The 20,458-nt window shown below is 37.7% G+C and overlaps 2 protein-coding genes across 2 annotated transcripts; both read left to right on the forward strand.

Annotated features, from left to right (window-relative positions):
• Window positions 1-575: 575 nt before the first annotated feature.
• Window positions 576-11,115, forward strand: LOC104890687 (importin subunit alpha-4). The gene is made up of 10 exons (XM_010676266.4): window positions 576-1,002; window positions 4,862-4,958; window positions 5,034-5,125; window positions 5,212-5,343; window positions 5,766-5,951; window positions 6,035-6,198; window positions 6,352-6,430; window positions 6,846-6,974; window positions 7,816-7,943; window positions 10,362-11,115. The coding sequence occupies exons 1-10, from the start codon at window positions 784-786 to the stop codon at window positions 10,738-10,740; spliced, it is 1,605 nt and encodes a 534-aa protein (XP_010674568.2). The 5' UTR covers window positions 576-783; the 3' UTR covers window positions 10,741-11,115.
• A 360-nt stretch (window positions 11,116-11,475) lies between these two features.
• On the forward strand, window positions 11,476-19,580 carry LOC104890686 (rhodanese-like domain-containing protein 6). Its single transcript, XM_010676263.4, has 7 exons — window positions 11,476-12,055; window positions 12,517-12,715; window positions 13,989-14,070; window positions 15,198-15,280; window positions 17,339-17,471; window positions 18,160-18,337; window positions 18,637-19,580. Exons 1-7 carry the CDS (start codon window positions 11,554-11,556, stop codon window positions 19,368-19,370), a joined length of 1,911 nt encoding a protein of 636 aa, XP_010674565.2. The 5' UTR covers window positions 11,476-11,553; the 3' UTR covers window positions 19,371-19,580.
• Window positions 19,581-20,458: the final 878 nt, after the last annotated feature.

The raw sequence follows: 20,458 nt of genomic DNA on the forward strand, positions 1-20,458 counted from the left end.
ATTAAAGTTTTAACCACTAGACTATGTTGTATTTAAACAACTTAATATTATCATATTAAAGTATAATATTAATAAATGAAATTTTTTCTTACCCAGAGCATAACAAGAGCATAATAACTACTCCCTCTATCCCAATTTAGTTGCTATATTTGTTTTATCACAGTTTACGAGATGCAACTTCGAACACCAATATCTCGAGTTACATATATGAAAAAATTACAAAAATAACATATTTGAAAAATACAAATTGGGACGAATCAAACAAGATTCAACATGACTATGTTTTTTCTTATATATATGGAGTAAAAGATAGTCAAATTTATGACGTAAATAGTGATTACGGTCAAAATATAGCAACTAAATTGCGACAGAAGGATTAGTCGTTTTTGAAAAAGTTGTGCTTTTTCCTGAAAAGAAAATAATTGTAGCCGTGGAACTTGGGTAACTAAATTTCATGATTGGGCCCCAAATTGAATTTAACTTTATCAACATCATCAAGTAAAACTAAAATCAACAGTCTAGAGACAGACCCTCTTCCCAAAAAAAAAATAAAACCCAAACACGCCCAATTTTAATTTCCATTTCCAAACAACAAATCAAAAAAAAAAAAAAAATAAAAATAAACCTCAACTATCCAACTCTCTCTCTCTCCTCTTCTCTTCTCCCGTCTCCCCCATTCTCATAACTCTCTTTTTTCTTCTTCTGCAAATTTCTCTCTGAAACATTTCGTCGAACACTTTACACGCAATCTTCTCAGAAGTATTTAAGAGCAAGAAATCAACAATGTCGCTTAGACCCAATTCCAGAACTGAGGTAAGGAAGAAGTCTTACAAAATTGGGGTCGATGCCGACGAAGCTCGTCGTCGTAGAGAGGACAATATGGTGGAGATCAGGAAGAATAAGAGAGAAGATAATCTTTTGAAGAAGCGTCGAGAGGGTATGGTTAATCAATCTCAACCTCAACCCCTTGTTAACGACGCTCCTCAGAATATTGAGAAGAAGGTATAATTATATACTTTTTTTTATTATCATACTTTATGTTTCTGTTTCTCTCTCCTCTTTTGGAAGTTATTACAATTCATTTGTGGCGCCGATCTTTTGTTTTGTGGGTTGTTTAGTGTTGATTATGGTTAATCTATGTTGTTAGGTTTAGGTTTTGGGTTGGTTTTTTTTTTGGATTTGTTTACTTGGGAAGTGTAATTTTAGGGTTGATTAGTTTATGTGGATTGTTTTTGTTTGAACTTAGATTTGATGGGTTTTAAGTGTTATTGGTTGATGAGGGTAGAGAACTGAATTATGAATTGTATTTGATGAATGTTTTGTTCTTTTATTTGATTGTGAAGTTTGAAGTCATTGAGTTATGTTATATGGATTTTGGGGGAAGGATCGGATAAACGAGGCGCGGACATCGATTTTTAAGGCGCTTGGTCTGCTTTTGTTTAGATTTGAAGCGTTTGGGTGTGAGATCATGTCTCCCTTTTTCTTATTTGAGGTGAAAGGGTCTGTGTGACATAGTTTTCAAGTTGGTTTGCCATAATTGCTGTTGGGTGGTGGGGGGTTGTTTCTGGCTTAAGTGTTTTTATATTCACTTCACCTGCTTGATGCACCGTGTTAAATTTTTAATTTTTTTATACTTAAGGTTATCCTTTGATTTTGCTTATGAAGATAGTTGATTTAGATTTCTTTGGGAGACCCAAACCTTGGAAGATTTGGAATTTCCAAAGTGGAAGCCTACTGTGTTGGGTGGTGGATGCAACATTGAAATCTATTTAGGTCCAAATGAAGTTTACTTTTCTGTTTCATTGTTGCATGGTTGGCCTCTTCATGCATCCAACTTGTAGAAACCAAAGAAGTGTAAGGATACCGACATGGACATCTTACACACTATTAGTTGTGTTATGTCTTTCCTTCTTGTTTATCCCACTGATTTTCAGTGAATATAGCACAGTTTGCTGCTATTCATGCCATATACAACTATGGGAAAATATTTGTTTTCTGTTAATCACTATATTGGGTGGTATATGAGACGGCATACTTGTAACTCATATCTTAGCCTCACAGTGATAGGTAGGAGTTCTTATGAGAGGTACTAGGGCAATGAAAGAGTGGCTGTTTTAAATTGATGTTTAATCTGATATACAATGACCTTCAGCTATTTCGCTATGAATTAGAAGCACAGGCATTTGAACAAATTATTTTGATTTAATTCATCATAATCTAAAAGCAAATTAAGGCCTTTTAGTGAGCCTGTAAGTTTATTTAAGGTTCTATTTATGTCTGTTACTTATAGTAAAGAAGTGTCTCATACCTAGTTTGCTTCTGAAACTCATGTATGAGTAATTTTAGGAGGACTCTATCATTGTTATAGGATAGAAGTGTTACAACTATATAGATGGATTTGACTATTGGTATTATTGAATACAAAGGATCTGGGTGCTAATCACATTCACTTCTATGTCGATTAGTGTTATAGGCAGTAAGAAAGACCAATGATTAGAGTTGCAATACCATGTTTACATAGGGATGCAGCCTCCATTCACTTCCAAGCATAGCTCTAATCCTCTGCCAACAAGATGAGTAATTAAATTATCACCTTTTACTATCCTGCCGTCAGGTGAGCTGATTATGGTATTCAAGATTTCCCATATCTTGTGTCTTTCGGGTTTAGCCACCCTTGGCCAAAATATGTCTTGTGTCATGGATAGAAAGTTTAATGAATAAAGGATTACTGAAGTTAGTAATCTGACCACCTTATTTAATTGGTGGTCTACATTGAAAGAAAAGAACACACATATCCTGTTCATATCAAGCTTATTAGTTATCTCTCTTGATGTGGGAGGAGAAAAACTCTTTATTTGAAACACCGATTACATTTCTTGAATTTTTGTAAATAAGATGATAGGAAAGCTTGTAGCTTGAGGGCATCTATACTTGTACTTATTGATGCCCCTTATGCCTAGTGCTCAGTTGAGTTTGAGTGACCGTGAAATTGCTGTTTTCACCCCTTTCACTTCTTATGTAAATGGATGACACCTTTCTTTTATGTTTCCTTATTGAAGAAAACTAGGATGTAACTGGAATCAATAATCTTAGTCTGTAAGAGGGGGGAGGGAGGGGGTGGATGGGAGGGGGAGGATTGTTTAGTAGCATAAATTTTGGATGATAATAAGAGAAAATATCCTTTACTTTTCAATAAGTTTCAAGTTCCCAGTAATTTGGGAGGAGTCTATAGCTTAATAAATGATACCATCGTGAAATTTAACCTCTTCTGAGCAATTTGAAATCTTATGCGATTGTGTATATTGCCTATATCAAAAACAAAGATAGGAGCATGGAGAGCACTTAAGATGTTGTTCTCACCTTTAGGTTTGTAAAGAGAGATATGTGAGTCTTTGTGAAAGGGTGATATGTTGCATGTCAATATGTTTTATAGGATGGGAAAGTAATAAAATATGGATGAGGACTATGAAAGGTTTGCTTGGATTTAAATACTAGGACATTATGATGTAAATCATTCTGTAACTTGTGTTGTAAATTCTTATCATATATATTATCATTATCGAAACTTACTTTAGAACCATATGGTAGTCGCTACACATGTTTAGACTGACTCATCTCAAATTAATAACATAGGTTGAAGTAACTTCACCATTATATCCTAGAAACACTTTAACTCTTCAATTACAAATAAAATTATTTTGTTCTAACAACTTAATATTATTAGATTCAATTGTCCAAGTATGTCGCAGGCAAGAATTCCGGATCAATTCTTTTTGATGTGGGATTGTTGTAGCTAGTCTTTATTAGTAGTTTATAATGAAGCATGTTTTTACTATATGATTGCCTCAATGCTTGTAAACTGGAATGATGCTTTTGCCTAGGGGAGGAATGGGGTGTTTGTTATGTAGGAAAATTGTGAGTTACTTACCAACTTCATATATCATGAATTGTTTCCTGCATTGGAATTGTTATGGAAGAGTTCCTAACATTTAGACTCTTGTTTCATGTGTTGTATGATAATGACATAGCGTGAAGTCAAAGGTACCTATGATACTTATTGTTATTAGAATCTAAATTGTAGTTTCGAAACAGTAAAATCACGTTTCTTTTTTACATAAACGATGTTCTAGGCTACTTCCAAATTTTTTCTTGAATTTTCATTTTAACTACTTACTGATTAGGGTGATGCTGTAGACATATAGATACTCAAGTTCAATAATCTTCAATGAAAAACATTGAATTCTATAGATTCAAATGTTGGATATCAATTTTTAGGATAATTTTATCAATTTCGTAGAATCTTACGATCCTACGACTTGATTCTACTATTCGATCCTACTTTTGTCATTGATCCGAAGTATATATGGCTATAGATGTTAAGCACTTCAATATTTTTACCTCTTGATGTTGTCAGCTTAGAAGTTTTTAGAGAGTTTTGATTTGCTTGAAAATAATTATTACTGGTAAAACTGCTTAATTTCATGTAGTCCTGTGAATTTTTCTGTATAATTTAGAAAGAACATGACTTACCTGAACTTTTTGCAATCTGATTTAACTTTAAAGACTGACAGTACTAACAAGATTGAAAATTGTATCTTTTAGGCTTTATCCAATCATGGACTACCTTTATTGTTGATATATGGCTTTTGTGGCTTTTTTCATCAGAACTCATGGCATAACTCTGCAAACTAAAAAGAAATTTAGGACTTCCAAGAGTTGAAAAACATTACACATTTACATGGCCAAGGAAGTTTTTGGAGTATTATCTAGGCAAGGTTATAAAAAAGGGATTTCTTGGAATGTAAGCTAGTGGTGGCACATCATTGTATACCAACTATTTCATCTTGCTGTTGTGTAACAGTTGGAAAGTATCCCTTTAATGGTGCAAGGAGTGGCATCTGCTGATCCCGGCATCCAATTGGAGGCAACCACTCAATTTAGGAAGCTCTTGTCAATTGGTATGTATGAACGCACTTGGTGTATTCTTCTTGTCTTGTAACACTTTTTTTGATTTTGATTCCATTCCTGCGTAGAACGCTGTCCTCCAATTGATGAAGTTATTAGTGCTGGTGTGGTCCCGAAGTTTGTTGAATTCCTTGACAGGCATGATGTTCCTCAACTTCAGGTGGGCAATTCTAGTCAATAGATTTGTCATTAATAAAGATACTCGTTCCAGTCATCTTTTAGAAAGCTTTTTTGTCTTATCCTCAGTTTGAGGCAGCTTGGGCTCTGACCAATGTGGCCTCTGGGACTTCCGAGCACACAAGAGTTGTGATTGACCATGGTGCTGTCCCAAAGTTTGTCCAACTTCTAGGATCTGCCAGTGATGATGTCCGGGAGCAGGTACCCTTTTTGCATTATTATTTGCTTCTTTCATGTTATGCACTATATTTTGGCAACTTCTTGATTATTTCCCAATTATATGCAGAACCTATGTTAATTGTAGATTTGTATTCTTGTATATGTGATAGTCACATTATGTCTGGACTAATGTCTTTCTACCCACTGTTTTTTCCTTCTCTGATATGCCTATATTCATCTTTTCTTCTTCGATTCTCTTATGTGGAAATGAGATGTTTGATGTGATTTCTTAAATGATTTGTGGTTTCTTAGATACCTGTTTGATAAATTACTTGTTTTTTTGCCTTTTTGACTTTGATTTGTTCTATGTATCCTCTACATATCATTGTTGTGCCTATATTTCTTGACAATTGTGTTATGAGATCTAAGAATTCACACACTTTTTATTTTCATTTGACATGCAGGCAGTGTGGGCTTTGGGAAATGTTGCTGGTGACTCTCCAAGCTGTAGGGATCTTGTACTGAGTCATGGCGCTCTAGTGCCGTTACTATCGCAGTTAAATGAAAACTCCAAACTGTCGATGCTAAGGAATGCTACTTGGACACTGTCCAACTTTTGTCGTGGCAAACCACCGGCACCCTTTGAACAGGTTTATATTTAGTTATGCCTTTTGCGGGCAGAAAATACGAGTGAAAGACCATCTCATCTAATTTCTTTTACTTTGTATGTCAGGTTAAACCTGCGCTACCAGTGCTTCGCCACCTTATCCATCTAAATGATGAAGAAGTTTTGACAGATGCTTGCTGGGCCCTTTCCTATCTGTCTGATGGACCTAACGACAAAATTCAGGCAGTCATTGAGTCTGGAGTTTGCCCACGGCTCATGCAGCTCCTTCTGTATGTTATTGTACATGTGCTGTCATCATTTCTAGTGCGTCCTTTACATGTTTGCAGTTGTTTTTATTGTATGGTGTCCTAGTTGGTTGCTTGTGTCCTAAAACATACTCAATGCTGGATGTTGTGACTGATTTGAATATCTTTTAATTGTAGTCATCCTTCGCCAACAGTTCTCATTCCCGCTCTTCGAACAGTTGGAAATATTGTCACAGGAGATGATAGCCAGACCCAGGTACTGATGTTATGCACTTAGCCGCGTATGGTTGCTTTGGTTATTTTTGTGTTTTGTTGTCTATGCCATGTATTTAGTCATAGTTTAGACTGCCCTTCTTGTGTTTGCTTTTGTGCTGGAGGTTACTTTATCAAATGGGATTCAGACACGCTAAGCTGCTAGGACTTATATTTTAAATTTGCTTTTTTGGATTATATTGTTGAAAACTGAAACATTTATCTTAAGAATCTGGTGTTCTGCAAGTGTTAATGTTAGACCATCTCCCCTGGAGGGAAATTTGGAATATGAAATGCAACAGGGAAATCTGGATACCAAATGGTGAAGGGAAAGCCTAGTCAAAGCAGATGTTACCATTTCAATGGATGATATGTCTTAACATTAATATTTTGAATCTACTAATTTATGGACATTACAGTATGTATTAGACAACAACGTTCTTCCTTGTCTTCACCAACTTCTCACTCAAAATCACAAGAAAAGCATAAAGAAGGAAGCATGTTGGACAATATCGAATATTACTGCTGGAAACAAGGCTCAAATTCAGGTAATGGTTTGATTTTGTGAATATTAAGGCTTTCTTTCCTTCGTGATGTTCTATCCCCCCCCCCCTTCTTTATTTTCCCCAATGTGATGTTTTTATTATGTATATAGCGATAGGGCATCATTACTCTCTTATATGAATGTTATGTTTTTGGCTGATGCTGTTCTGGGGTAGGTGCTGCCAGGCTGCAGTCTTTATAACATTTTGAAATCACTATTTAGGGCGTGTTCGGCAACAATAGTTGTGGTGGTAGCTTTTAGCTGTGAGAGTAGCTGTGCTTGTAGCTGTTAGCTGTTAGATGTCCAAGTAGCGGTGTAAAATATTGATGTTCGGTAAAAGAAGCTGTCAAAGTAGCTGTTTCAGAATAACTAGTTAAAAACTCAAATAAAACTTTTAACATATAATTTATACACCACTAAAAGCTATCCAAAAGCTACAAATTGTAGCTTTTGACAAACACTACTAAAACACTACTTGTACCACTAAAAACTACTTACACCACTACCTTGCCAAACACCCTTATTTTTTCTAATTACTGTTTTGACCAAGTCAAGACACTGAAAGCTACTTGAAAAGCTTGTGCCGAACATGCACTTAGATGGTTGTCTTTTCATGCCGCGTATATGCCGAGTCTGGAGAGTTTGGGAATATGAAAGTTGTGGGTTTTTTTAGAAACACTTTTTAAGGATATATGGACTATAATTGCTTTTTGTCGAGTGACTTATGATATAATTGTTCTTGCAATACTGGGGTACTGTGAAGTGTGAACTAGGCTGAAGGATGTTCCATACGCACTTGTGCTGTTGTGTTATTTTTGCTGATGTTTTGTTTTCCTGTTATTCAGGCCGTTGTTGAGGATGGTCTTGTGCAGCCTCTTGTGCAACTACTCCAGAATGCAGAGTTTGACATTAAGAAGGAGGCTGCTTGGGCAATCTCAAATGCCACATCTGGGGGTGCTCCTGAACAGATACGGTATGTCATGATTGTTATCCGTGACATATGCCTGCTCTATGTCTGGTTGTTTTTGTTCAGTTGTTTTCTGTATAGTGGTGAAGGCTCTGCATCTCTTTTGGTGTCTTGTAGACATTTATTCCCATGATGACACATGACAGACCAACAGACCTATCTTTCTGAACTTTGAAAGGAGGTCAATTTTGCCTGCCCACATATGGGCCTGGAAACTGAGAATTTGGATAGTAGTTAGTACAGCCTACAGGGGACTTGGGGGTGGTGGTGGTGGTGGAATGCTCTTGTTTTGGGGTGTGATTTAGATTTCGGTCTCTTTTCGTGATAGGGGAAGCTCTGCATCCAGTCTACAACTGCCACTCCAGCACTTCCATCATAGCTGCTCTAAGGTCATTCCCATGATGGCTTTGGATTAAAAAAAGTACAGTGGGTTAACTTGTCCTTGGCTGGAACCTTGTCCAATATTGTCCAATGAAAGCCTAGGGCCCTACAGCATAGAAAGTGACAATTCCTCTTCTATGATCTTTTTCTTTACCTTTTTCTCATTTTCTTTTTTAATTAGGTCGCAGTGGGGTGATCAATTTATAGAATTCAGTGGTAGGGGCATCACAAAGGCTATTGTGGGTATAGGATGGCTGATCTATAGAGGAGCGTGTTTTCCATTTTTTTGGTGGGTGCCTAACAGATTATTGGCTGGCTTAGGGTCTGTTACGTTCAGTCCTTCACCTTATTTTTGCTTATTTTCAGGAAAGTAAGAGAAGTTCTAATATTAAGGAAAAATAAGAAAAGTTCAGAAGAAAAGTCAAGGAAAGTTGAGAATAGTTAAAAAAAGTTCAGAAAACATAAGAGTTGTTCATTAAAAAGAAGATAAGATAACATTAGTTAAGCAAAACTAAGGTGAAGAAAACAGACCCTTAATGGTGGCTTTGGAGTAGCCACTAGCCACTGCTGAGCTTGCCAGTTGCTGGTTTCATTTGGAGAAATGAAGAAGGGGGAGGGAAGGGGCTGAGGGGGGAGAGGTTACGGAGGTCCTTTGTTCTTTCTTTTTCTAGTGGAATGTGAAGCGAAATGAAAGCCCCTTATTCAGGCGAGCTCACAAATGGGGATGCCTCATTTCTAAAATTATTTCAACATTATTTGTTTTTTTTTGTATAACGAAGCAGTTGCTTGTTAAGCCAGATAACAAAGATTTTTTACTTTCACCTTGTATGTGAACCTAAGTCAAGGCAAGGGCATACAAGCTGCTTCTGCTTTCATCTGCTGATTGGCCTGCAAAACCGATTTATTTACTTAGTATGGATTCAATACCTATTGTCTTCTGAAACTTGGCAGATTTTGGTTGCTTTGGACATCAGGTGAAAAATTAACAAAACTGCAAGTTCAGAAAGACTATATAAGGTTCCACAAGAAGGTTTAAAGCTACAAGAGTTGAACACTTGCTCTAGTAAGGATTAAATTATAATCCTAATGAAAGCAACTTCCCCGCTTAACTATGATCTAGGCTTTTAGCAGCACAAGAAACCAAAACTAAGTTCAAGGGAAAAATATTTTAGAACAGCGTTTGTAACACTAACATCCACTCATCAGTTTGGTAGGCGCAGGATTCTGTGACCTCATCATTTAGGTGATTCCTCTCTTTAAGCTGCTAACTTCACTTATCAGTATTGAGTATTCCTTTTTTTTTTTAGTGGAATCCGTCTGCACCTCATCATCTTCTTCCTCATATAACTGGTTTAACTTGTGTTACTTTGACTCTTCTATTGTACCTTTACTACTTATGCTGGATACTTGACTCTTCTGAAACCTGATGTTAGAATTCAGCGTAATTTTATTTATGTAGATTTGGCTGTTTAATCTGATCATTTGTGCTATTTCTAGCTTTCTATAGTTCATGCTATTGGGGTAACCAGGGGTTTAAAGAACTGAAATGCTGTGTAATACTTCCTCCGTTCCCTTATAGTGCTACCTTGGTTTTTGGGCACTAGTTTTAAGAAGAGGAGGGAGATAGAGAAAAATAAAAGGAGGGACCCATGTGATGAAGAGAGAGAGAGAGAGAGAGTTCCATGCCAAATAAAGTAATGCAACACTTGTTGTGAAGAGGTCGAAAATAGTAACTGTAAGGAAGTATAAGGTTTTGACCCTGTTATAGGATTCCCTAGCGTTATATTGTTATTCTACTGCATTGAGTTGCGCTAATTTGCCAATTCCATAGGGGGAGTAGTAGGTCTGGTACAGTATCTAGTCGTGTGGATGCATATGTTGTATAGAATTGAGACTTAGTACGTGCCTCTTAGATGCAGTCCAAAACCCTTTGTGTGGATGCATATGTTGTGGAACTGAATAACAAATAATGCTGCTTGAATCTGTTATACATCTGCAATATATGTAATATGTTTTTATCTCTCTGAACTTTTGTTTCTGCAGATTCTTGGTCAGTCAAGGTTGTATCAAACCTCTATGTGATCTTCTAATATGCCCAGACCCACGAATCGTTACGGTTTGCCTCGAGGGGCTCGAGAACTTACTGAAGGTGGGAGAGACTGACAAAGAAATGGGGATGAATGGCGGAGTTAATATCTATGCTCAAATGATTGATGAATGTGAAGGATTGGACAAAATTGAGAACTTGCAGACTCATGATAATAACGACATTTATGAGAAAGCTGTGAAAGTTTTGGAGAAATACTGGGCTGAGGAAGAAGAGGAGCAGAATGCTCAAGACGGTGCAGCTATGAACCAACAGGGCTTTAACTTTGGTGCTACTCAACCCAACATCCCAGCTGGCGGTTTCAAGTTTGTGTGAAGCGGGAGCTTTTGGTGTTTGTAGTCTCCATGTCTTTAGGCGTCTTCCCGACGACCCTCCCCCCCTCCCCCCTCGACTGAATTTTGGAAGCTGTGTTTGCTATTTTAGCCCCCCCTAGAGCCAGTGTTTTGGTCTCGCTTTAGGGCATCATTGTTCTATGAATTATGGGTCTATTTTGTTTGTGTTTCTGCTTCTCACAGGAAAAATTATGTTATACTCAGAAATTTGTATTTAGCTGCACAAGTGTAGTCACAAGTTTTTCTTGCCATGTTTGGCATCTTGAAGTCTTTCAAACTCCAGTTTCCGATTGTTGGCTGAGCAAGGAGAATTATCTTGCTGTTATGCATTTTAGTATGTTACAACTGCTTCTCTGTATTTGTTCATTTGTTTTTTGATTCTCTCTTTTCTGATGTGAGTAAAGCTTTAAAATTGAACTTCCACATGATGTGAGTAATAGCCTAATAGGTGATTATGTTCTACAGAAAAGAATTTTCGCATTAATACTGATGGATCAACTACATTTTTATTGACATCAACAAAATTGCATTAATTAAAACCTGAATTACAAACTAGGCGATAGGATCAAATTCCAACTTCTATGCCGTAAAATTAGGTCACTAATCTATTGTTCCAAAAACATTTAGTCATATCAAACAGCAACTCGGGGTAAAAGTGCGATATACGATTTTGATTAGGGCCTAATTTAATCTGATTCGAATAAAATTTGGATTTCATGACTGTTTTCCTCAGTCGACCTAACTTACGGCGTTAGTGCGTCATTCCCTTATTTAGCACTCGGCGAACTTACCGTCAATGGCGACCGCCATTGCTGAGCTCTACACAGAGGAGAGAGAAACTGAGATCACTACTTCAATGTCTGAAAGTGCAGAAGCAGAAAAAAACGGAGTTTTATTATACTACAAGTACACTTCTTCTCCCATCGAAGACCTAAACCAACTCTACACCTTCTACGAGTCAAATTGTTCCTCACTCGGTCTACTCGGCCGAGTCCGACTCGCTCCTCAAGGCGTCAATGTCACAATCGGCGGCAAAGTCTCTCTCCTCCATAACCACATCACTTCACTTCTCGACGCATATGGCGGATTCTTCAAAGGTACTGATTTCAAGCTTGCTTCGTGCGATGAACCGTTGAGTATGGAGGTTGCTAAAGAATGCGGTTTCACTTCACTATCTATTCGAATTGTTAAGGAATTAGTCACTCTTTCATCTAATCCAATGGTGAAGACTCCGTCGATTTCAAATGCTGGAAGGCATCTTTCTGCTCTTGAATTTCATTCCGTTCTTCAGAATTCTGGTATATATTTACATCTTTTTTGAAATGAAGGAATTCTTCAGTTTTTTCGTGAATTGTTTTTTGCTTGTAGAATTATTCATAGTTTTGTTTCTTGTTGTGTAATTACTTTTTTTTATAGTTAATTATGTGTCTTTTGGTTTAGAATTTAACAATAGAAAGTGGAGCTTGAGAATTGATTTTTGTTGAAATATGTACTATAGAGAAAGTATATGCTTCTTTTGGGAGATTTGGATGTAAATTATCAAACTTTAGAGTTCGAAGAGTTGATGATATAAAGTTCATGTTACCTCTTTAACCGGTTGAAGATTCTTATAAATCGCATTAGACTTACTGTTTCTTTTAGATGGAAAGTATTATCTTATCTTGGAATTTTGCTGTATAGTTTCTGTTGGAGGTGTTTGGCGATTGTTCTGATAGTTACTTGATTGCTAGTATATAATAAATTCTATTGTGGTTGGAAGGAGAACTTTTGAAAGAGGAGTCACCAATCGACTTTAAAAGGCTTGTTCTTCTGGATGCAAGGAACTTGTATGAGACAAGAATCGGGAAGTTTGAATCGCCAGAAGTTGAGACTTTGGATCCAGCTACAAGGCAGTATAGCGATCTGCCTGCTTGGATAGACAGCAATGCTGAGAAGCTGCGTGGCAAATGCGTCCTTATGTAAGTTGAATGAAAATTTCATGCTTTTGTAAATTCCTGGGGGGGGGGGGTTGGGTATATGCATACTATGCACGGTAGAATAGTACTTAAACCCTAAACCCTAAATTTCAGGAAGGGGATGTCCTTACGCAGGGAAGGGAGGTTTCCAAAGATTAAAGAGAACATCATGCTTCCAGACCCAGCTTTTATCTGGTCTATAATGTTATCATTAGTCTCCTGAATACTCCTTTGGCAACTTACTGTTCTTTCACGCTGGCATTGTTGAACATTGATTTCTCATCTTCCAAGCTTGTTCACCATATATGTGCTTTTTTAATGGAGCTGAAAGATTTCCATTTCTTGGCTTACAAGAAGCTAAAAGTTGAAAGATTAAGAAATGACGACGCGTACTGACACATGATTAGTCATTAGTCCCTAAGTCAATAACATTTTTAGGAATTATATTTAATGCTTATCATTAGCCTTTAGGGTTGCATATATCAAATGTGACTTAATAATAATGGTTCTTGCATTTCAAATTAAGGTTCTAATGGAAATAACCTCTTTGTTATTGCAAGGGTTAGGTTTAGTACATCCGACCTGCCTACTACATTTTTAGTGGGAGCTTTGTAGGGACATTATCAGTAAGATTGATTCTAAAGCTCGTGCTCTCTAAAATATCAATGGTGAAACAACTTTATCGCACATGAATGGTGGGATTGAAAATTTCTTCAAAGGAAGTTGGGGCAGCATCCTATGATGGAAGTTGCAGAAGTAGCAGCCTCTGCTGTCGTGCAATCAACATGTGGAATCACGACCTTTAATATCATCTCGAACAATGTAAATGTTGCTTCCTTTCTTTTGTATCTTTCAGAAATATAGTGAACGTTAAGGCCCTTTTGGTTTCCCTTCCAGTCACGGGCCATATATCATTTCAGGAGGGCCATCTTAAAAGATTTGAAATTGAACCTTTGTAAGTTGATCCCTTATCATATTGTATGCCAAAGCCCCATCAGATTCACACTTCAGCTTTCACCCTAGGCCTAAATTTCATGAAAGACTTGAGTGCTGGAAAGCTGTTAGAGAATAGGAGCTTCTACATTGATGCTGTCATGGTGCTGTGATTTCTGAAGTTAGTAACTGGGTTCTTGGAGGACCTTATTGCATGTTACACCTGAGGCATATGTCTAGCCTGTTTAATTTACAGTTTTGGTTGATATATATTTGCATATAGGCTATTTGTGTATATCTTTGTTTTGATCTTACGCCAACCTGTTGATTTATGTTGCTGCAGGTATTGTACAGGAGGAATAAGGTGTGAGATGGCATCTGCTTACATAAGGTCCAAAGGTGCTGGCTTTGAGAATGTATTTCAGGTGGGGGTCTATATGAATTGCTTTTGGTAAATGAACTTAATTTTGAAATTGAACTCATAGATGACAGTCATTCTTATTTTGTTTCAATTTTCTTTTTATGAGAAGGTGCCTTTTGATATACTCATAAACATATGCTCTGCACCCTTAAGAATTTCTCCATCAATTATTATCAGCATTTGTTGGCAAGTAAGCTGTTGCTATAAATGCAGGATATAGCAGAGGCTAGAATAGAATCATTTGTACTCTGTAGAAAGTCATAATATAGATCATTTGAGCAAGATGTAGTGTGATGTTTTTGGAGAATTACAATTATGTCAATGGAAGTTTTTTGGCATGATTCTATCTGGATTGAGGAAGGGAGTGGAGGAGCTCAACCACTGATACGTTTTAGGTTTCTAAACAGTACTATATTCTGTTTGGCTCCATAAATGCCTTCATTTTCCAGCGCCATTATATATGCTGTCATGTTTAAGTAGATACCTTGCTGCTTTTCTATCCTGCTCTTTCTGGCTTAGGTATTCATGATGCCACATGGAAAGAGATTGTTTATCTTTTTTTTCTTTTCAGGTGGTGGATGGGTGTTGCCATTTTTGTAATTTCTGTCCACTGGTTATTACCTGCTCTAGCAACCAATATTAGTGCATGCGGTTGGTTTTAGTTTGATAAAATCAGTGGTAGTTTAATGAGATGTAGGCTGCAGTCTTTCTTAATATGTGCGACCTTTTAGTTCGGAAATGCTTCAGATTAAGCTGTCTCTATTTTCCTGCCCTGCAGCGGCTGCACCATTTATGTAAATGACATTGCTCACATGCCATTTAATCTGCTAATTTTTATTATGGTGCTCTGACAAGGCTGATGTGCACCTGCTGCATAATAACACATACCTTTTTGAAGTGAGTCTAGGTTCAGTTTCAGTACAAGGTCTAGATGCTATCACTTCCTAGGTGTACGGAAAATGTGTGTACTCAAAATCAGTGGTTATGATATTGAAACTCTCTCTATCTATGCCTTCATCAAATTGTACTATTTCTTGTTTACGCTTATTGCTGTTGTCTTGTTCTCTTTGAGTTTCCTTTTGCTAATCCATCCTGTGTACTAGCTATTAACCTAATGTGGTTTAACTGCAGTTGTATGGTGGGATACAGCGTTACTTAGAGCAATTTCCAGATGGTGGGTTTTTTAAAGGAAAAAATTTTGTTTATGACCACCGGTAAGCTTTTCTTGGTCTGAAACATCTTCAACGTTTAATTTTATGAGCCCTTAGAATTAGATTCACAATTGCCAGCTCTCTCGTTCTTAAGGTTTCTTTTACCACCTTCAGAGTATATTCAATGCTTTCTCTTTCTGCACTCATGTTAAGTTTAACTCTTTGTCTGTGTCTGTTATGACCCGCTCACATATTATATGTTAAAGGTTGCCATACTGGTGTTGAAGCAAAATTATTAACCAGGAAGAAAGTCATAGGATTTGCAATCTCGAAATCATCTTGTATCATAGGAGACGAGAAGAAGTCAAAATCAGGAGGTTTATAGTATTACTTAAAACTGATGATTTGTGAGTAAGAAAATATCTCTTCTGCTCTTGATTGTTTAGGTTTAGGTTCCATATATAAGCTGCAGAGCATTTTCGAATTAGATTCTTGTTGCGTCTAACAAGTGTTAGCTGAAGTAGTGTAGTCGTAAGCTGATCTCATGTGTTATTGAAACTCTAAAAGTCCTGAGTGCAAGGCTACTAGAGTGACCTATGTAAAGAACTATGGAAGTGAGCGACCTATGTAAGGAACTAAGCAAGTGCTGACGATAAGACAATTCAAACCCACGCAGGATATAAACTGGAGCAGCAGGTATTCCTTAAGACAGGTGTATAGTGAATTGGTGATATGGGATGAATATTTATGGGATATATTCTCGAAATGAGTGACTTTTATGGTGATCCATGACTCTTGCGGTCCATTTGGTTAGGGGGCGTTTGGTTGCAACGGGGTAAAGGGAATGGAATCAAGAAAGGGAGAGAAGAGGAAAGGAAAAGAAAACCCTTAGATTTAGAGTGGTGTTTGGTTAAGACAATGTCAATTCTCTTGCTTCCTCCTCTTACTCTTCTTCCACCCTAGCACCACCACTCCTCCCTCTGTTACTATTCCCCAAGCCACCTCTCCCTACCCCAGTAACACCACCTCGTCGGCTGCTCTTCCCCTTCCCGCGACGGTTCTCCTCTCCCTTGTGCCGTCACGTTGTCTCCCTCCCCTCCCTCCACCGCCGAGTTCTTAGATCCCCCTCCCCTGCCCGTCACGTTGTTCCCCCTCCCCTGCGCGTCACGGTCTCTCCCTCCCTCCCCCTACGCCGTCGCGGTCTCTCCCTCCCTCCCCCTGCGCCGTCGCGGTCTCCCCCTCCCCTCCCCTACAGCACCACGTTCTCTCCCTCCCCTCCCCTGTGTCGTTTAGGTTTTTGATGGTTGGGGTGTTTTTGGCGGTTGGGTGGTCAGGTGGTGGTGGTTGGGTGGTCAGGTGGTGGAGGGGACAGGTTGCGGTGGTAGGGTGCGCAGGTGGTGGTGGTTGGGTGGTCAGGTGTGTGGTTGAATGGTTGGGTCAATGGGTGGTCAAAGAGAAGGTCAATAATAAGTCAAAGAAAGGGTAAGTGAAACCCTTGGGGGGTAGGGGAATGAAAGTAGAGGACTTTGGGGGTAAGGAGAGGGTAAAGGGTTTCATTGATTTAAGCAAACAAACAACAAGTAAGACTTGATTCCCTTACCCTTTCCACAATACCCCCAACCAAACGCCCCCTTAGATGTCACAAATGGTGATAATGGTAATGCATCATAGTGTAAATTTGTAAAGGAAATCCCACATCATTACCCATGGTGATGCTACTTGGTCCCAAAACATCCATTTTCTTCCTAAAATCTCATTACTATCCTGTACCACTTGGGAAGGTGGTATTGGGTGGTAGTGAAAATTTATATAGGAAAACCCATATTTTTTGATGAATTTCATTACCATGGTGATTGACATGAGAACTTCTTTATAAATTTACACTAATTACATTACCATTCCCACCATTTATGACCACTAACCAAACGGGACGTTAATGGGATGCGATGTTCTAACTGAACATGGGCCATGGGGCGACTTAGACTGCTTTATTATGCATACCTGTCTTACGTAAAGAATTCTTCTGTATTGATGCTTGAACTTTAAATCAGTCACTGTTTACAACATACTGCAAATATATAATCTTATTATTTGGCTGATTAATCCTTTTGCTTATGGTAGGATTTCAGTTGGGAGTTCAAACACACATATTATGGGTAAATGTCTTCTTTGTGGCACCACTTTTGATGATTATTCATCACGTTGTCGTTGTGCCTTTTGCCGGATGCTTGTTTTGGTCTGCAATGATTGTCAGGTGAGAATTATGAACATTACCAGTGTAACATTGCATTAGAATTTAACCTCCAACTCTTTGGACACCCATTTCAAGAGAAAACTTCGTTAAAAGGGTGTTGTGATAGGCAGAAAGTATAATCCACAATGGTTTTTGATACTTTGGGGTTTATAGTCCCCATACTCAGTTTCGAGCCATTCTTGTATTATGTAATGTCCCGAGGTTGTGATGACTCTATGAGATGTTGGCGGACTTACACAAGTCACAATAATATCTTCATAATTGGTGCACCGCCCATGAAATCTTCTGTACCCAGCACCTGGAGTTTTTGTTGGCTGCTCTAGAACCTCCAGGGGATGGTATTACATTTGTATTTCCTATGTTGTCAGATTAAAGTACTTCGATAACCTGGGATGTGGATCCTTGTATTTATAGGCGTTGTTTAGGATCTCTGTTGCCCTAACAGATGTGACTGTGTGTCTGGCTAACAGTTACTCATGTAAGGAGTCTTACCATGACATGTAGAATACATTTTTGAGCTGTTCTAAACTTGACCTGGTGCCTGGTAAAAATCTTTGACAATTGATGCTTGAATGGATAATCATTATATCCACCTTCCTTTGCATTCAGTCATTACTATCGATTTCTGGAATTATCATGTTTTGCTTTTGTATTTCTAGTGTTTGAGTTTTGTGTCTTGTGCCCACAGAGTGAGAGTGGACAATATGTTTGTGAATTGTGTGAGAACCATGGAAAAGCTCCCCCTACTGCTCAATCGGTTGACGATGATAACTCAGAAATGATTCTGGAATGCAATGCTGGAATAACTCCCACTGAGTCCCCATCGCATCATAGCACAAGCCACTGTCATGTTCCATGCAGTCCTGGTAAGGTTTGCATCTTTGGACTTTCTTTTTCACTTTGTATTGCTACAGTTGGACTGAATTGACCTTTTCAGTTTTGGTTACCTCAACAAACTGTTCCCTTCTAATTCGATATTTACTTATGGCTTGTTATGATGATGGTTTCTCCTGATGAATGTGCCAAATAATTGATTTCACAATTGTATCAGCATGAAACGAGTTAAAGTTGTTCTTGTCTTTGGATAGGAAAGTAAATGATATTAAAGTCAAATTATCAATGAATTCTCTTATGCCTTTTTTCCTCTCCATTTGTTGAAGTATAGGGCCTTTGAGGAAACTCAGGATATTGTGCCTTCATGGATTTCGTCAGAATGCTTCTAGTTTCAAAGGGAGGACTGCCGCATTAGCAAAGAAACTTAAGAGCTTGGCGGAACTTGTTTTTGTGAATGCTCCACACGAGTTACCTTTTATATACCAACCCCGAACACTAGAAAAGGAGTGCATATCTAGTCCACCTCATCATAATCCTCCACCTACTAATTGCAGCAAAAAATATGCATGGTTGGTTGCTCCTCATTTCTACAAAAAGGAAGCGACTGATTGGGAAAAGAGTGAGATGCCTTTTAGTCCTCTTCAGTATCAGCAGCAGACTGAGGGATTTGCTGAGTCTCTGTCATATATGAAATCTGTAGTCTCGAAAGAGGGACCCTTTGATGGCATATTGGGGTTTTCACAGGGAGCTGCTATGGCAGCTCTTTTGTGTGCTGAGAGAGGAAGATTAGACCTCGAGTCAGGTTTCAGATTTGTGATATTGTGTTCTGGATTTGCCGTGAATCTAGCAGGACATGAAAAAGGATCAATTACTTGCCCGTCTCTTCATGTTTTTGGAAATGAGGGAGGAGGTGATCGGCAAATATCATCTGGATTTAGCAAAGACCTTGCATCATATTTCGAAGATGGATGCCAAACTATTATTGAGCATGATTCTGGTCATATAATTCCTACAAGACCTCCTTATATCGATGAGGTCAAAGAGTTCCTTCGCCGATTTATTTAAGAGTTGGGATTTCCCTTTAATTGTTCTATGGAGAACAAAAGGCAAAAATACAATTAGTAAGGGTAGTATCAATGTACACTATTTTCTAGCCAAGGGTTGCTAGATATCTTGTATTTTTCTTTATGTTAATGTATTGAAGTCTGTACTTGTGCGGGTTATCTTTCTCGTGCTTTCTGATTTGATCTAATTCTAATGTGACTGATTCTTTGATCATTTGACTCAAGGAGAGTAAAGCAAGAATTAGAAGAAACTGTGTATCTATGAGAGGCTTTTCTCTTATTTGGTTAGCTACCAGTACTTTAGAGGGCCTCCCAAGTTGATACTAATTTCTAGATAAGCTTTTTGAAAATTTTCTGGGTATATTGTCATCTACAATATCAAGAATCATTATAAATCTGGATAATTAAGGTTGTTTCTGTTGATGAGGCTTTCCTGGAACTTTATTATGTTTGGACAATGAACACCTAAATTTTCCTAAATGAACAAGCCTTGGGTTGATTGGATTCACGATAATTTATTGTGAACCCAAATTGAGTATATATTACCTTTTATATACCGATTATAATATAGACAATCGACTATATACAAAGACTAACTACATCATATAGAAACTGAAGACAACAAAGGTGATTATATCATATAAAAACTGACTATATCATGCGACACCTGGTATACAATACTAAGTTATTGTTTATAGGGTTCATTCAAATTTTTACTTAATGAAAAGAAATAAAGGAACAGAGAAGGAAGGGCAAAGTTGTCATGATATTTTGGCTAATTTGCTACTCATTTCAATCTTATTCCCTACTCATACCAAACAAGGGAAAAAGACTTATTTTTACTTTATTCCACCTATCTATTTCTATTTTTATCCCACTCTCTAATCCTCGTAATCTCCATGCCTCGTGCCACAATCCACTTATAAAGTCCAAGAAATTCATATTAGCTTATACAAGTTGAATTTAGTTAAAATCTTTAATAGCTAATAAAAATGGATCCTTAGCCAATAAAGTGCTGGTAATAGTTTATTGGGGTCTCCAATAAATAAGGACACGTTGATAATTTCACACTTAAGACAGTTAAGCTGG

Source organism: Beta vulgaris, chromosome 4, assembly GCF_026745355.1.
Source record: "Beta vulgaris subsp. vulgaris cultivar EL10 chromosome 4, EL10.2, whole genome shotgun sequence".
Classification (NCBI taxonomy): domain Eukaryota; kingdom Viridiplantae; phylum Streptophyta; class Magnoliopsida; order Caryophyllales; family Amaranthaceae; genus Beta; species Beta vulgaris.

Bases quoted from the DNA above. Each gene is read 5' to 3' on its own strand.
- LOC104890687 (XM_010676266.4), top strand. From the start codon at position 784: ATGTCGCTTAGACCCAATTCCAGAACTGAGGTAAGGAAGAAGTCTTAC. The intron at 5,126-5,211 runs GTGGGCAATTCT...TCTTATCCTCAG, and splicing joins ATGATGTTCCTCAACTTCAG to TTTGAGGCAGCTTGGGCTCT. The intron at 7,944-10,361 runs GTATGTCATGAT...TTGTTTCTGCAG, and splicing joins GGTGCTCCTGAACAGATACG to ATTCTTGGTCAGTCAAGGTT.
- LOC104890686 (XM_010676263.4), top strand. From the start codon at position 11,554: ATGGCGACCGCCATTGCTGAGCTCTACACAGAGGAGAGAGAAACTGAG. The intron at 15,281-17,338 runs GTAAGCTTTTCT...TGCTTATGGTAG, and splicing joins AATTTTGTTTATGACCACCG to GATTTCAGTTGGGAGTTCAA. The intron at 18,338-18,636 runs GTAAGGTTTGCA...GTTGAAGTATAG, and splicing joins TCATGTTCCATGCAGTCCTG to GGCCTTTGAGGAAACTCAGG.